The 17,725-nt window shown below is 54.0% G+C and overlaps 1 protein-coding gene across 3 annotated transcripts in view; it reads left to right on the top strand.

Annotated features, from left to right (window-relative positions):
• The window catches only part of LOC122386810 (HEAT repeat-containing protein 5B-like), a 90,720-nt gene that overhangs the window by 42,270 nt on the left and 30,725 nt on the right, over positions 1–17,725 (top strand). For all 3 annotated transcript variants that reach the window (XM_043376450.1, XM_043376448.1, XM_043376449.1), the window contains 5 exons: positions 1,885–2,037; positions 3,628–3,839; positions 4,442–4,540; positions 12,073–12,232; positions 17,047–17,236. In XM_043376450.1, the coding sequence (XP_043232385.1) occupies positions 1,909–2,037; positions 3,628–3,839; positions 4,442–4,540; positions 12,073–12,232; positions 17,047–17,236 (790 nt within the window). In that variant the 5' untranslated portion in view covers positions 1,885–1,908. The remainder of the gene's footprint in view (positions 1–1,884; positions 2,038–3,627; positions 3,840–4,441; positions 4,541–12,072; positions 12,233–17,046; positions 17,237–17,725) is intronic.

The raw sequence follows: 17,725 nt of genomic DNA, 5'->3' as shown, positions 1-17,725 counted from the left end.
CGTGAACTTCTCTAGATCCATTACTGCCATTAGGGTGTGTTCTGGCACGCCGTGGCCTTTTCCGGTGACCTCTGAATGGCCTGAGGGTACGACCGAGCCCGGCCATCCGGGACGGACCTGCGGCGACTTATGGTGTTGCTGTCAGTGTCGGGTGTGATGCATACACAAATTGCGCCTACAAAACCTAGATCTGTCACAGGCTATTTGTAGGGTAGCGCCCATCGAAATGACCAGCGATTCTTCTACACTCCGCTCTAGGCTAGCTGAGTCTCGCCGACCTATACAGTCGCTACTGTGCTCGCAGTTGAGCCTGGTAACCTTTGGCCACCGGCCGTTAGAGCGCCGCTCCGCGCTCCGAGCCGGCCGCCTGACGGTGGAACGAGCCGCCGGGCGATCCTCCGCCGGCGTCTGCACTGGCGAGCGCTGTCTGTAACGACTTACCTTCTTTCGTTCATTGACTCTGTGCGGCTACTCGGTACGGGAGCTAAGATAACTACATATACTGCGGAGAGGTGAGTGACCATGGAGAACGCACTGCGCACGGAGCACGGTGATCTGTGGCGCCGCGCTGCCTTAGAAGTGTCGGGCTTGGAGCTACTTCCACGATGTAGTTAAAGGAGTGAGGCTTTTGCCTATCATTGCCCGTCCCATTCAGAGAGCAGAGAGCTTGTCTAAGAAAGGGAAGCTGGAGGAGTGAGGGCTGAGGCATTGACTAGGCTAGACTGGCTCACCGGCTGCCGGATACATCTCCCGCAGCCGTCGGCACGCTGCACTCAACTTACGATGGCGATTGACGATAAACAGCGCTTCTGGAGCATTGATCGGCGCTATTTCTAGCAGCTGCCTGTATCACTTAGTTATCAGTAAACACCAGCTGTGTGTGTTATTTGTGTTCAGAAACCTCTTTGGCTGTGAACTCCTTTTTCCGTTGTTTTCCTATTTTATAGAAACTGTTCGCTGGTCACCTCCCCTGACACTCTCCTACATAAGACATCTGTTCTGATCAGTTGTACGAACTGCGTTCTACCTAGGACCGCTATAAAATCGCCTGGCGATCAGCCTTGCTGAGCAGTGTCCGCGGCACAGCCGGCGGCCGCCGTTAACTATTCAGGCGCCGGGCCGTTAGTCTGGTCTGTCCCAGAATGGCACCGTCCATCCGGCCATCCCGCCGTGGTAATATCGTGCAATATGCACGCAGTGGGCTGTTCTGGCGGTGGCGACGGCGGCTGGTCGTCCATCTCATGGCGGTCTGTTTTTCAGACGTGGTGTTCTGTTATCACACCTAATGTGTTCTCAGGTCAGAGAACTCCCGTCCCTGTTTTGCAGAGTGTTTAGCTGCAGCCACTGTGTGCTCCCGAATGGGGAATGGTTCTCCCTCCATGTGTGTGTTATTGTGCTTCTTGTTACCCTCCATGTTACATGCTATCTGATTGCCATACCCCTCAGTCAGATAAGCGCGGCGTTGTTGAACTGCTCAATTATCACCAGTGTCACAATGTCGCCGCCCAAAAAGGTATGCGCTGATGTTCTCCACCCACCGTTTGCACATTAGTATTTGTGAACGCCGCCCGCCAAACAGGGGCACTCCCTCAGTGTATGTAATGCGGAGTCGGGACGTGTAAAGCATCGGCTGCATTCAGGCTGTAGTCTGATGGCGACTTCTCAGAAAGGACCGGCGGATGTTGCGCGATACAGTGCCGTCAGAGGTGTTTCCTGTGTACTGTCTGTAAACAGAGTCGGATCCTGTGCACGGGTAAACGCCCCTCGTCTACCCCGCCTGTGTACTGTGAATGTTTTCCTCTATTTCGGTGTATAGTTAAATCCCAGCGAGTGTTACGCTCTATCAATGCTTGTCCCTCACATATGCCTTCCCTGTGTCTTCAGGCGGAGGCGGCCAAAGCTGTGAAGATGATGGAGCTCTCTCACAGCCTGGTGCTGAATGAGGCCGCTCTCAAACAGATCCCCGAGAGCAAGAGGCCCGTCTTCGTCTTCGAGTGGCTCCGCTTCCTCGACAAGGTCCTGGTGGCAGCCCAGAAGGTCAGTGGTTTGGGCACATGCTGGGGACGGGGAGAGGGAAGGGGCGAGGGGAAAGAGAGGCGCTTCACTGGTTTGTAAGCTAGGTATAAGCTCACATCTGTTCAACTCAGCTTACCGGGCATATGCTGTCAGGTGTCTAGAGTTATGTTAATGTTGCATTCGCTATCATATTGTGACCTGTGCTGTGCTGTCTTGCCCTGATATGCCCCGCACTGTCCTCTCTCCATGAAGTGTCCGGCTCCGATTGATCCTGAATAACGATAGCGATAACCCGGGCACCTCTCCTTTCACCCCTGCCTCCATACTTCAGACTGTCCGTGCGGTGCAGACAAAAGACATTAGCCCGCGGTGCTGCCGCCGTCGCCGCCCGGTCACCGTCGATAAAGGGCTCTCAGCGGGCTGCCGGAACCGACGGGAAGTGGTCCCCCTCCCCCGACCCCGTCCCCCAACCCCTATCCGCTGGATCAGTCTCCCATATCCAGCGTCCCCAGGGAGCGACCCGACTGGGCCTGCTCGCATTGGTAATGACAATGAACGCTAGGATTATGGTGAGAGGATCGCGGCGTATGTATGGGATATGCATCAGGGTTATATGATGTGGGATATACCTACCGCCTTGTAGCGAATAATCACTGAAGTTATTGAACGCCAAGCAGTGAATCAGTTGACTCTGTTCAGAAGAAAGCGCTGTTTTTAGTTCGTCGCAGCAGTCCTAGCTATTGCATTTTGGTTTGGCTAAGGTTATAGTTTAAGACTTTTAGTTCTGTCGTTAATTTTTGCTGAAAGTAAGTACAATAATTACTGCATGATCAGAAAGCCTAAGGTTTATGGAACGGCGATGGATACTCTTGTCATTTTGTGTTTACAGTATCTTTTTCCGCCATCCAGCGTTGCGAACACCATAACAGTTGCGTCGATCTCGTCCAATCTGTACTTAACTCTCCAGTGGGCCCCTCGTTTGTCTCCTACCGATCTGGAGAGGTTCCATAAGCCAGAGTACACACTTGTCCACGGGTTGTGTGTATTTGGTCGTTCCCGGGCCGGCACCATATCGTCGGTGTTCAACGCTCATATGTCTACCCAATACCGGCCGGTGCTCATCTTTACATCCCAGTACCGTGCCTTGTCCAATGTCCATCCCTGCCCATCTGTCATCACCTAACGTGCTCCATTCTACCCAGCACCTTCGGTTGTCCGTCCATTCGGACTCGTAGGGCCGCTCGTTCCCTATTGTATGTGAACAAGTGTAGGCCGTTTGGTCCGTCTGAATTGGTCGTCTGTATGATTGGCTCCTTGTGGGACGTGGGTGGCGCCGTTTGGGCTGTGAGGAATGCCACTACTTGAATGGATGGAGGGGATGGGGCCGTGGCTGTATCGGCGACGGGACCGGTGTTTGATGTTGACTGACCTGTATGTCTGCTTAGTGCTGTTGTCGACCACACTTGTCTTCTTGATAAAGCTTAAGTATTACAGACACACCAACCGTGTATGCCTTGATGTTTAACACCACTGTACCCGTGCCGTCGCCCTTGCGTTGACAGCCATCCAGCACCGGTTCTGACTCTGACCGATGTTCCCGTTCTCCCTCAGGCCGACATCAAGGAATGCCACAAGAAGCTGGTGGAGCAGCTGACCCACCAGCTGACGGAGGCTCCTGGGCCGCCGACCCGCCGCCTCCTGGCCCGCTGTCTGGCTACCTTGTTCAGCATCGGAGACACCTTCCTGCTATTTGACACTGTCAACAAATGTAACGACATCCTCAGGAACAAGGATGACTCGCCCAGCTACCTGGCCACCAAACTGTGAGTGGTTTGAGGGTTAGATAGATGCATGAGTGGGAAATGGCGCAATTATATGGACGGCTTATGATCATTATTGCATCCGGTCATTCCGTCATTATCTTTATACTTGGCATCTCGTGTAACGTCTTGGCTGAGTTGGACTCGGTTAGGTGACCGTACTGGTAAATAAGCGTAGGTGACGTGGACCGTTGCGTGGGTATTTGCAATCGACTTCTCGGAACACTCATAATGAGCGGAACATTTGTAATATCGTGTATCGGTTTCCATACCTAATTGCTGCATGCAATATGCTTTCTTTGTACGCTAATGAATCGTTAATTTTTTTAGGCTGCTCCGCTGGATACACCTGATAGCCAAGCATTCATTTGATGCTATATCTGTGATAATTTTCATAAGGACGAATTAATGTTCGCTCTAATTTTTTCGTTACATGGCAAGGCCTTATCATTGCATGCTACTCATGCGGACTTATTCCAACATAATCGTCGTGTATCTAAACATTCTTGGTCTATGTGTCAACTCATCTTCGCCATCTGTTTCATCGTCCATACCGTTTGTCCCGCGCATTATTCTGACCCTTTCCTCCTTTCGTCGCGTTTCAGTGCGGCGGTGAGCTGCATCGGCGCCATGTACTCCAAGCTGGGCCGGATGATGGGCCGCTCCTACGAGGAGACGGTGCAGATTCTCACCAAGTCCATGAGGTAAGCCGGCGGCCGCGCCACTATGATGAGGCGCACGGTCGGTCGTCAGAGACCAAAGTGGACTGTCATGACCGGCTTACTCGGGTGCCGTCGACAGCGGTGGCGTTGGGCCAGTTGGCCGGTCTCTGCTTCTCAATGCCAGAGATGGGAAGTTTGTCGTACTGTAATAGAGGACTTATTGTGTGAACTTTGTTGTTTTGTTTCGAGCGAGCCCATCGCAACCACCTTTGTGCAAAACATACCTAATCGCTGGATTTTATTGTTCAGGCGAGTTTTGTTTTGCTCTTGCCTGTGCACCTCGCGCTCTTCCATCGCGTTTTTTTTCCTCTCACAATCTTCCTCTTCTCACCACCCTGTTCTCGTCTCGGCAATGTTTGTCCGACCCTCTTCCCGTGTCGTTTCTCTCCCCGCGTCGCCCGGCCGGCGGCAGTGCTAAGCCTGTGTCTGGCAGCGGCTCAGCAGGGCTGCCGTCACCAGAATCCCGCCCGGTTTATGGCCGGCGGTGTCGCGAGCGGCGGGGCTCTGGATTTCACGGTCGCAGCGAAAGGCGAAGCTCGACCACGGCTGAGCCACTGGGTTGAGTTGGAGGCAGCGTGAAGCTATAAATTAGTGAAGTAGCCAGCCCTCTGTCTCCCGTTGTGGTCTCTATCCCTGGCTGCCTCCCTTTCCGGGTCGCCTTTGATTACTTCAGTCACGACATGCCGGTCCAAAAACGTCTCGCCACGTCCATAAGCGTCGTGTCCTGGCTGCCGCGTGCCGGGTGCCGATGTTGTTGTCGCAGACTGTTCTTGTCCAGCCTCTTTTTTAGATGGTCTAGACTGGTTTCTGGTGCGGTCTAAGATGGTTCTTTGGCCAAGTCTGATGTATCTGGTCTTATCATTGTTCTGGTCAAGTGCAGTTTGATTTTGTCTTCGATTTGGTTCTGTCCGACCTGTGTGGAGCGGCTCGCTGGAGTCGCCAATTCTGGCTCCACCCCTCCCACATGAGGGCGGTTCTATATTTGGCGATGTCGCAGCACGAGAGAGGAGGACCGAGGTCTGTAAGGACCACCCCCGTCCCCGTCCCCGTCCCCGCCTCTGCTGGCATGGCTGGGAGCGGCCACACCCCGTACAGCTGTCGTCCGTCTCCGGATAGGATAGTCACAATCGGCGGTCGATGGGGGAGGCAGCGGGAGGCAATCATAGCGTGGAAACACTGCAGTGGACGTCAGATTCGCTGGTGGCTGAATAATGGGCTGTGAGATGTAGCTGGATTTTATGGGTATGCTAGTTTTACTCACAGTGTATATAAATAGTTTTACTTGGACTAGATAGTTGTAATGGTCTTGTTCAATTAGTACTTCATAATATGGACTGGCGATGCTGACATGCTGGAGTAAGCATTCGATATGATGTTACTACGGGTATGCGACAGGGCACATTCTAGAAGTATGTGCTCAAATAGTGATAACCCGTCTGACTTATCAGTGTGGAACTTTGAAATCCTTCCATAGCGCTCGCCGCTCGACGTTCCTTTGAAAGAAATCTTTGGTCCACTCCGCCAAGTTTGTGTTTGTTTCATATTTCCCCAACAAACAGCGATATCGTATGAAGAACTATCCTGTATCTTATTTCCCTGAATAAACAGCAGTATTGCCTAAAGAAGTGAAGAGCCATCCAGTCTGGAGTGTGTCTGGGAAACACACGCCCGGTCTATGGCAGCTCTGCTCCCAGACACTATTGTATCAATGTGACGCATGCGACGCGGGTTTGATCCATTGTCCCATCCATTGCCCTGCTCTGAGCGGGGTCTGATTGTATCTGGCTAGGTGTATGTGCATCCGCACTTGTAAGCATTCATGTACCGAAAGTGGTAGGTGTGTTGATATTATAAAGTGGAATATAGCACTGAACGTTAGTCGTACCGTGTATGGCCGTGTTCTTGATGGCCGCGGTGATTCCCATCGCGACCTGCACTGCAAATCGGGTCTTCGGACCGTCTCCGTCTGCATGCTGTTTCTCCGTCTGTTCGCTGAGACGTCCCTATCTATTTGCACATCTCCGTCTCAGTCGTGTCCGTCTGTGTATCCTTTTTATCGGCGTTGCCGTCTCGGTCCGTCTGGAAGGCGGTGGTCTGCTTCCCACGGTAGGAGCTCCGCTAATGACTGACCGGCCAGCCCGAGAGAGGAGGGGCGGGGTCCACCCGACTGAGAGTGGTTTGCCGCGACTGGGGAGCTGGCGGCCCCGTGTGTGGAAATCAGCTGGTCTCATCACACACCTGAGCGGTGGCGGCGATGCAATTGGGCTGCTGGTGGCTGGACTGCTTCCACTGAGGGTTGTCTGTGCTCCTTGCTTGTCTGTCTTAAGAAAGTCTGCGCTAGTTTGTTTTAATGTTTGTTCCGCCCGGTTATTCTCTAACACACCCGACCCGACCCACCCCTCGCTGATGCTCTCCACTCTGCCAGAAATGGATGGCTGGCCGAACGGCTTTGATCAAACGGAAGTCGGCCCCGCTATTGAGGGGATTATCGGTGAGGGTTCGGCCGGACGGATGTGGTGGTTTGTTGTAAATTGGATCCATTCCAGGCGATTAGTTGATGTTGATGTCTTGTTGCTGTTGATGTTGATGTTGATCTTAAATGTGCCGATACAGGTACCGATTTCCGTCTCGGCGTAACATTCATCTCGTATCACCCCTATCACCATCATCAGGTTGTGCGAGTGTCTGCGTTTATCCCGATCTGTGTGTGACTTAACCCGGCAGTTGCTGGGGTATTTCGCCACCCACCGTTTGCTGGGGGGGGGGGGGGCGTTAAACGCCCCCAGCCGATAACTCGAGAACCAATGGGCGCAGCGAAACGCACGAGGCGGCAAACGAAAGAACGCGACGAGACGCTTCAGATGAATACTTTAAGTTGAATTTTGAGGTCACAGGTCGGGTCAAGGTCAGGTCAAACACCTGAAATCGGGCTTTCAGTAGCATGGACTTCAGGACTTCGCAATGAGCGCCTCTCGTCATAAACTCTGTCAAAACGGTGCACAATCCATCATATAAGGCCTACAAGAGTGTCAGCCCCATGTAGGGGTCAGTCAAGGTCAGGTCAACCGGTAGGCACATATCCCCGAAAATCAAAACTGATATTCGCAGCCTGTGACACATGTTTTATGGGTAGTTTGGGGCGTAGAACACGATGGTGACATTCATTTTATCATATGTGTACGTGTTTGGCTCAAAAAGTTCAATTAAAGAAATGTATGTATCATGGTCGTGAAGTAGTCACGAGAAATTGCCAAGATTCAGATCAAGATTTTGGCAAATGCGAAACGATAATCAATAATCGAAGATAGCCATTTGATTGTTCATGGTATTGGCAGTCTAATGCCGTTTACGGCATGTCTGTATGTCTATTCTGTGATTTTATATGATTTTTTCAACATACGAGTATGCCGTTTTTGGTCGAAAACTCAGAAATCATGACGTCACTAAAACCTCGATATCTCAAAAATTTTCCGACCGATTTTTTTGAAATTTTGTCACAATAGACTTCAATCAATTCCCTATAGGTACCCAAAATTTGGCGCACAATCGGGGGGGGGGGCGTTTAACGCCCCCCCCCCAGCAACTCGCGGGTTAACAATACAAATTTGTGTGTCAGTATCGCCATTGGGCATCGGTGCCACTTTTAGTACCAGTGGCTCTGTCGGCGGTGGTGTCAACATCGTTTTCTGTGTCGGTGTCAGCGGTCGTGACCCAGGGTCGGTCTCGGTACCGACCAGGTGCTGCCGACATCGACCGCCTCTCAGCCACCTCTCTCGACCATGTCTCGGCCGTCTGGGTCGCTTCTCGGGCCGGCAGACATCGGTCATCAGTGATGAATCGCTCCCGTTCCCTGCCGACTGTTCCCACGACCCTCTCACCTGTGGGCCATTGTAAGAGCAGCCTCCGGAGGACTCCTGCACTGCTGCCCATTGTAAGATTAGTCCCCTCCGACGGACCTACGTATATGCCGATCTGCTTCCGTAGCCACCCGGACTGCGGTGCTTTCATGCCTTGTTTGACAGATGTGCACATTGTGCAGGCTGCCGCTCCACATTTCTGTAAATGTTGCTTATTGTATGTTACTGTATATGTAACGCATTTCTGTTTTTGCCTCGGCCACATGCAGGGTCTGTTTCAGTTGACTGTCTGATGGAAGCAAGGTACGGTAGCGCTCAAACTCTTACCGCCTTTCATGTCCATCGGCGTAACTTGTCCGGACCGCTGCCAGGAAGACAGCGCAGGGGCTGTCCTGTGCTGTCCTACGTGTCTGTTCTGTCCCGGCCAATGTCTACCAGAATTCCAGAGCCTGTCTTACCTGCCTGTCCTGTCTCATCCAATGCCTGACAGACACAGCACAGGTCTCCCTTACCTGTCCGTCTGTCCGACCCGCAGAATAGATGGGCTTACCTTTGGCAGCACCGACCGAGGAGGACATTTACGGCGCACCTGTCTCCATTTCAAAGTTCTTTACGACTCCTCGGACCGTGGCACACAGAAGCCAGGTAGCACCTCTGAGTGCATTGCCTGGCATGGGACTCCGTCTCTCCACGGACCGTTGAGATCCAACAATGGACCGCCGTCACACTGGTGGATCTATGGAGGGACGGGCGGGTCTATAGGGGGTGAGGACGGGCGGGACGGTCGCCGCTGCCCTGTTGTCTCTCAGCACACAGAGTGGGATAGAGCCAGCGATCGTGACCCGGGTAGAATGATCGGTGTTGGTCGGTGTCTGTGATGGTCTGGGTCAGTGGTAGCTGTCTGGGTCTGTGGTCTGGTTCTGTGGGGTCAAAAAGTCGGCGTCTGCCAGTGCGGCCAGTAGCCGATCGAGGCCGATTGGATGGAGTGATCATGATTGGTCACTATCCAGCCACACAGGATGTTGATCTTTGGACTGATGATCTTTAGGCCAGCCTTTGCGCCAGACAGCTTGGCTTCTTGAGATCATGATGGGTGGTTGAGTTACGCAGTACGCTGTTGGGAAGGGTCTAGCCCACTGTTAGTGCTACGAATGATACGGTACGCGAGGGCGAACGAGATTTCCCTAACCCGAGAAACCTGGCCCACACTGCCGGGAGAACCGGTTAACCATTTGTCTGCATTAGTTGATTGCCTTCCCGCGGACTGGTGGACTGCTGGATAGGTAATCTGTTTCGGGAGTCTCACCTGGCTGCGGTGTGTCTCCGCTGTGGTAACTACCTGGAACCTCCTGCCGTCAGTGTTCCCCGCTCCAGTGCCTCAGGACAACGGTCGTGAGTCAGACGGACAGGTATTGATGTCGTCCAGCCACCGGCCCGAATGGATAACTTTCCGAAAAGGAATGGCTCGAAGAGACCCGCATACCAGAGGAGGGGAGACGAAACAGCGAACCAAACGCTACCCTAGTTTGAAGCAAAGTGGAGTAATTCCTGTTTGCAGCACACATCTGAATGAGTGCTTGATGACAAATACCAAACGTCGAACATTCCCCTCACTGCCCTGACCTGTCTTCAGCGTCCTTTCCTAAGTCAATTTTTCTTAGCATCGAGCTTAGCTGTTCTTCGGCAACAAAGAATGTCTGGTGGGTCGGTTCGTGGCTCTGGCGATGAACAGGCCTTGTATCGATTGCGGTGGATTTAGCACACGGTCGGGGCCGACCCGGCAGTAATAAATGGGCTCTTGACCTCATCAGCGGCTTACAGGGCCCGCCACAGGGTCACGGTCAAAGGGGCGCGCCACAGACCCACAGGGGATACCACATGGTCACGGTCAAAGGGCACGCCACAGGCCCATAGAGGATATCACGGGGTGGAAGAGCGCGGCGACTGATACCTTCAGACGCCCCCACAGGTTTGTAGAATGCCCTTCACTGTATCAAGCATAGCGTCGAAGGCTTGGGGAAGCTGCGTTATCTCTAGACCTGGCTAGGACCGTGTGGTGCTCATATGCGGTATTATCGACTCGAACGCGTTGATACTGGCTTTTGGCGGCGTCCCTAGGGCCACCGTAAAGCCGAGCACCTAAGGACGCCCCAGATAAGCATGCGCACAGACTCACAGCAATCAGCATTGCTTCTGTCAAAGCAAGCACTGTTGGATCAGACGGGGAACCGCGGGCCTATTCACACCACCCTGAAGTTCCAGGCATTTGCATGACAGACTCAGTTGTGGGGACTACTGGACTGACAGGGCTTCAACCTAGCTGGGGCTATCTGTTCCCTCTGAACCACCAACAGGAAGTCCCGACACAGTCGCGCTGCAGGTAGGTCTCGTCTCATGGGGCCGAACTGTTTTGTAATTGTAACGAGCCGCGATCGGCCTAAGGTATTATCCCGAGCCGGATACACTGAGTCCATCATTGGAGTGGTATCTGCTGTGTTGGGACGGATCCGGCACCAACACGACACCTTACCACGTCATTGACTGTATGGCTGAGCTCCTCCTCCGCAGTGGCGGTATGTCTGAGTGACTGATTTATTCAGACTCCGCGATGCATTGTCGGTCGGTGAGCGCCCGGATGCGGCGGGCGGTGGTCGGATTGACGCCGATCGCTCGGTGTCCGGCTCCGCTGTCGGAGGGGCGGAGGGCGGTGTTTTACGGGCTAAGTGTGAGCGGTAGGCAGGGCGTAGTGTATTTACTGACGCTCCCCGGGGGCACGGGGTCGAGCGGATGGTTAGGGGAGGGGAAGATCGATGGCCGACGGTCATGGCTACCGCCCTCCTCCTCCTCCCCCCCCGTGCTGGTGTCATCTCGGCAGTCCCTTCTGATCTCTCCCAGTTCTCTCAGACCCGACTGTCTTCACTGGTAAGCACTGGGTAACACTGTCTCCTCCTTTTTTCGGCTAGGTATTTAACTCTCTGATGGCGTACGATTCGTGATCAGCGCTCTCCCATTGCCCAGTAGGACGACCGACGCTGTATATTTGACTTACCACCTATCCGTGCTTCTATCCTCAGGAAACAGAAATCCTTCTCCTCCACACCGCAACCCCCCTCCGGGCTGGACAGGCAACTTTATCTCATGCGGGCTGCTCCCTTGGAGCGGCACCGCTGCTCCCGAGGGAGCTGCACCCGTAGCCGGGTGCAGAGAGTGCTTGGGGGGCTGATCGGCCTGTCCATTTGGACGGGCTCAGCCCCGGCGACTCTCTAGGGTGCCTGCCCAGACCAATGTCTCCCCCTAATTCCTATCATCCTTCCGGCTCTGCAATGGTCTTGTCGACCGAAAGGGCCTAACCCAACAAAACAAAACAAAATTTGACTTATACGTTCTGTCACCGTTTCATCCGTCTAACCTGATGACCTGACCTAACCTAACCTGACCTCCCACTGTCACAGGAGCGCTGAGTCTCTGATACGCTGTGAAATGATGGACACTCCAGCAGTTTTGTGTCATTGTGACCTGGCCTGACCTGACCTTCCCCTCCCCAGGAGCGCGGAGTCTCTGATGCGCCGCCAAGTGATGTGCACACTTCAGCAGCTCTGTGCCCTGGTCTGACATGACCTGACCTGACCTGACCTGACCTGACCTCCCTTCTCACAGGAGCGCCGAATCCCTGATGCGCTGCGAAGTGATGCGCACACTCCAGCAGCTGTGTGCCGGTATGGATTCAGCAGCTGCCGGCGTCCACAAGGACATCTACAAGGTGGCGCGCCACTGTATGACCGACCGGGTCATGGCCGTCAGATGCGCCGCCGCCGCTGTAAGTATCGGGAACGGGGGCGGCCAGGGTGGGTTAGGGAATCGGGTCGCAGGGCTGCTGAAGAGAACAGATTGGCGGATTAGGATATTGTCAGCTTGAGTCAAAGACTGGCTGGTGGCTGGCTGGCTGGAGAAGTTAGTGTCGTAGACGGGAGAGTATAGATTGGTGGAGTGGGTATTGTCAGCTTGGATCGAAGACTGGCTGGTAGGAGGAGTTCCGTAGACTGAAGATTGGCGAGGAGGGCTGGTCAGAGGTTCGTGGGGCTAGTGGTTCGCTCACGGAGCTAGTGGTAAAGGTCGAGAGTCGAACTGTGCTAAAAGGAGACGGCTGCAGAGATGAGAGATGAGTTAGGAATTGGATGAGAGAGCGGAGCGGTCACGTACTGCCGTCCCAATTACGGACATATGCTGGAGATGTCCATGGGCAAGGACAAGGGTCTCTCGTTTTGAATGTGAAGTGAAAGAAGAGGATCCTTCTGACTGCGAGGAGTGCTAACCGTGGAGCGAAGGACGCGCCAGACATAGCCTGAACCAGGGCGAAAGAGGATGTTCGAACGGGAGCATCGGTCTCTGTTCGAGGCGGTCGTTGGGAGATGAATATTGGGTCAGTGCGTTGCCGGGAATCTAGAGATCTATGGGCCACCGACTACGGGACGTTCTGGTGTGGAAGCCCATTGGCTGGTTTGTTTGATGTTGTTGGTGTTTGTCCTCGTTCGTCGGACAAACGTTCGTCCTCATGTGTCGTTCAGTCCGGCTGTGCGCGTGAGTCCGGCTGTGCGCGTCAGTCCGGCTGTGCGCGTCTCCCCGAGCGGACGCGCCGCCCTAGTGTGGCTCTCCTCCCCGTGAGCCCTCCCCGCGCCTTTCCTGAGTGTGAGTGCGCCTTATTGTGACCGAATGACTGAGACACAGAAGTGATCCAACCACCGTCGGTTAGTGAGCGAGAGTGAGCGAGTGCCGCTGCGTCATATTACGCGTCACCATGCATCAGGACATCTTACGGTACGTGACGCTCCTCGCCGTGGTGCGGCTGCTGACCATCGTCGCCTGTCCGGCTCCGAACCCATGGACTAAACATCGCTCCGACAACCACCCGGCTCTGCAACCACCGGATGTTCAACTCTGCAGAGGCGTCCTGTCTCGTCCGTCGACACGACTAAGGGATGGCGGGGCGCGTGCAGTTGATTTTGACCTGTTTCGGCCGCTCCATGTCCGGGTCCCTGAGACCGGTCAGCCGCGGCTCGCCGGTGCCCTGCTCGTCCAGATAGCTGACCTTGACCCAGACAGCGCCACACAGTGCCCTCCGGCTGCGGCCCGCCGTGACGTCACGATCGTCCGAGACTCTCACGGCCAATCACCGCCTCACGTGCGTCGGCCGCTGGCGTGGGACTCCCGGCGCTCTACCGGATCAGCTGACTGTGACGTCCCGACTGCGCCCGCCGCTCTGCCGCCCCGACCCCGGGTCGCGGCGGCGAGCGAGGCGGGCCGGCCCACCCATGTATCGGAGTCAGCATCTGGGCGGACCAGCAGAGCCGAGCGGCACCAAGCGGCTGCGGCCCGGGCGCGGCGAGACCGGCCGACCCACCGCGGCAGACGCTCCTACGTGCGCAAACGGGGTCCCAGACGTCACCGATGTGACTGGACCGGCTCGGCCGGCCCCCGCGAGCTCAGACTGTGCGCCCTAAACGTTCAGTCGCTCAAACCAAAGTCTGTCGAATTATATGACGAGATTGATCTTTTCGCTTACGACTTTATCAGTATATCGGAAACATGGCTCAAACCTTGCACACCAAACCGATTACTGACCTTCCCGGGTTACAGTATAAAGAGGTGTGACAGGTCCTGGCCTCCGCGAGGATATGGTGGAGTAGCTGTGTTGTATCGCGATAAATACCAGTGCAAACCCATAGTCGTTCCGGAACGAGTTAGTAGCGCTTCGGAACTCGAGTCACTCTGGTGTTTATTCAAATGGGACAGCGGTCGCATCATTGTGGCATCACTGTACCGTCCGCCGCGTCACACAGCAGCCGCTCTCCAAGCTGATTTCGATACTCTAGAGTCACAGTACCAATTTGTATTGAACCATTACCCTGACTGTCCCATTGTTCTTGCCGGTGACCTTAACTGTGATCTGTTGTCTGACTCCCAGTCTAAACGGCGCTTGCTTGAGTTCATCTCTAGCTACTCTTTGAATCAGCCCATCACCACAGCGACTTTTAGATCTGGCTCGTTACTCGACGTTCTTATGTCAAACCGTGACTTTAAACACTCAGGTACCCGCGTTTGTCATTTTAGTACTCACCGTTTTATTCGTGCCGTTCTTTGTATACCTCGTCCGCGTTTTAAGCCATCAGTCATTACCTGCCGCTCTTTCAAACGTTTCGACCTACTTGGTTTCGAATCCGCGCTCTTAGCAACCGACTGGTCATCTGTGTTTTCCTCCACGAATGTGACTGATGCCTGGTCTGCCTTTCTGGAGCGCATGTCACCCATTGTTTCTAGATATGCTCCTGTGAAATCTGTCACTGTGCGAAATCCGTCAGCACCACCTATATCAGACAACACTCGACAACTCATCATGCAGCGTGCGCAGGCGCTCAGAATGTCAGGTCACGGATCGGAATCTTACCGTTCTGTGAATCGTCTCGCTCGAGCCGCTTTTAGAGCTGACAGGCGACAGTACTTCGGCGCTCGCATACTCGAGAGCGGCCGTGCCAGCTGCTGGAAAACTACCAAGGACATTATCGGCAGTAAGCGTTCTTCCAGTGCTCAGGTGCTGCCTACAGTGTCACCGAACGATATGAATGAGTTTTTCGTCAACGTCGGCTCGAGCGTCGCGAATGAACTGAGAGCGTTAGGTCAGCCACCTTCGCTCCCCACCCGCCTACCGAGGGTGGGTGCGTGTTCGTTTGCCCTGCACCCTATCAGCCTGAATGCTCTGCACCGCATCGTGTCAAGCATGCGAAACTCCCCGGCTCGTGGTGCGGACGGCCTTTGTATCCGCATCCTGAAGCTCTCCTTTAACTCCATAGGTCACGTTCTTTTATTCCTCGTCAACTCCTGCATCACATCCAACGAAATCCCTGCCTCCTGGAAACATTCCCTCGTGTACCCCATTCACAAAACCGGTGATCCTAACAATCCTTCAAACTTCCGTCCCATCTCCATCGTCCCAGTCATCGCCAAAATAGTGGAGAGGGCGGTCCAGCGCCAACTCTACTATTACCTATCATCCAACCATCTCCTTTCCCCCACCCAGCACGGCTTCCGCCCGCGGCACTCTACGGAGACGGCGCTCACCCTCATCAGTGATCACTTGCTTTCGGCGATCGATTCCGGTAAAATCTCTCTCCTCTGTTTGATCGACCTCAGTAAATGCTTCGATGTAATTAACCATGGGAAACTTTTGGAAAAACTTCGGACTCTAAATATCGACATCTCATGGTTTCAAAATTACTTGCACGGTCACACACAGAGTGTCAGCTTCACTGGCTCTGATGGCAAGGTGAAAACTTCCACTCCACGTCCCATAAATCAAGGAGTTTTTCAAGGTTCTTCTCTCGGACCGATCCTTTTCTGCGCGTTTGCAAATGACCTGAGTCTTCATGCGGCGGATGCACTCGTCGTGCAATACGCCGATGATACTCAGGTCATGGTTTCGGAACCAAAATCTGCTCTTCAAACACTTATCGTTCGCATGGAATCCGCTCTTGCCTCACTTGGAGATTATTTTCTTAGCAACGGTTTAAAAGTTAACGTAACCAAGTTTGAACTTCTTACCATTGGCTCACGACAAAATCTGCGCTCACTCCCAAAATTCACTGTCAAGTTTCGCGACACCTCCCTGACCCCTCGTCCTGAGGCGCGAAACTTGGGAGTTATCTTTGACCAACAACTGACCTGGGACGCTCACGTGTCTGCCGTCTCCCGAAAGTGCTGCGGTATCCTTGTCAGCCTTTCCCACATACGTCACTACCTCCCGCCTGAAATCCTTCCTCAAATCATCACATCCCTAGTGTTCTCGCACATCCGCTACTGCCTTGTCGTGTACGGTTCTGGCGCAGCCGGAAACCTGCACCGCCTTCAAAAACTCATCAACTTTGCGGCTCGAATTGTTTCCGGAAAACGTAAATTCGACCACGTTTCAAGTGTGCGGGAGGCGCTGGGATGGTTTGACGCTCCTGACCTCTTCCTTTTCCAGACCCTCTGCCTTCTCCACAAAGTCCGCCGCACCAGTAGGCCGGAGAGTCTTGCCGACCTTTTTACCACAAACCGCGACATTCCCGATCGTTTGCGACACACCAGACAGGACAATCTTTTATCTCTACCAAGAGTCAGAACCGAAACCGGGAAGAGGCGTTTCGCGTACCGCGCAGCTCTGGAAATGAACAGACTTCCATACGACTGCGAGAATATGTCAGTCGGGAAGTTTAAGAGACAGCTGCAGCGGCGGCTCCTCTCTCAGGTCACTTGAAGCTGATTTTAGTAGGAATAGGCGCGTATGTATGTTTTTGTTTTTTTATTTGTATGTGTCGCGTTTTACCCTCGCTTTATGTACCTCATATGACTAAGAACTGTAAAAACCACATCCGTGTGGATAGTTCGTGCCTTTACAAATACAAATACAAATACAAATCCTCTCCTCAGCAGTCCTCAACTCTCTGTATCCCTTTCTTATGAGATTTTCGGAAGATGATCATCGATCATTAATTAGCCATAGTCACGGCCCACGAACCACCTCTGACTCTCCCGTCCCTCCCTTCACAGTGCCTCCAGGAGATGCGGCGCCCCTGACTCCCCCTTCTCCTCCCTTCACAGTGTCTCCAGGAGATGATCAGCCACGCGCCGTTCCTCTACACCTCCGAGCTGGAGAGTGTGGCCACGCTGTGTTTCCGCGCGTTCGACGGCTCCAACTACGAGGTCCGCCGGGCTGTGGCCCGTCTTCTCGGCACACTGGTGGCCCAGACGCAGCTGCCGCCGCCGCCGCATCTCGCCAAAGACGTCAAAGGTGGGTGAACGACGCCCACTGACGGCTGAGAGTGTCGAACAACTCGCATCTGCGTCCAGTGAAACCCACGTCTAGCTCGCCATTTTGCGTCTGAGCCGCGAAAATGGCGTCTGACTTGTGGAATTCGATAGTCATTCGCTTCATTTGAGACTGACTTGAATCTCGAGGCTGCGACCCGCGATGCTTGTCATTTGACTCGTGGTTATAATTATTGCATGTCGTGTTACCCAGTTAGCGGCAGTTGAGCTATTACGGATCGCGGTACAGTCTGCCCTGCCCTGCTGCCAGCTGCTGTATATCCCGGTCACGTTGTCAGTTTACGGTTGTCGGATCTGTGGTTGGGGTGGCATCCGCCGCCGCTCGCCGGCCTGGCCGGGCGGTATGGCACTCTCCTGGGAGTGATATACCTTCTGCGACCGATCCACGGCCGTCCCCAGCGGCGGCTGACCGTGACCTTTGGTGACCTCGGGCTGTGTGGCGGCTGTCCGG

This window comes from Amphibalanus amphitrite, unplaced genomic scaffold (assembly GCF_019059575.1).
Source record: "Amphibalanus amphitrite isolate SeventyFive unplaced genomic scaffold, NRLGWU_Aamphi_draft 000263F_arrow, whole genome shotgun sequence".
Taxonomy (NCBI): Eukaryota; Metazoa; Arthropoda; class Thecostraca; order Balanomorpha; family Balanidae; genus Amphibalanus; species Amphibalanus amphitrite.
The sequence above is the reverse complement of the archived record's forward strand: the minus strand, read 5'-3'. Positions and strand labels throughout refer to the sequence as shown.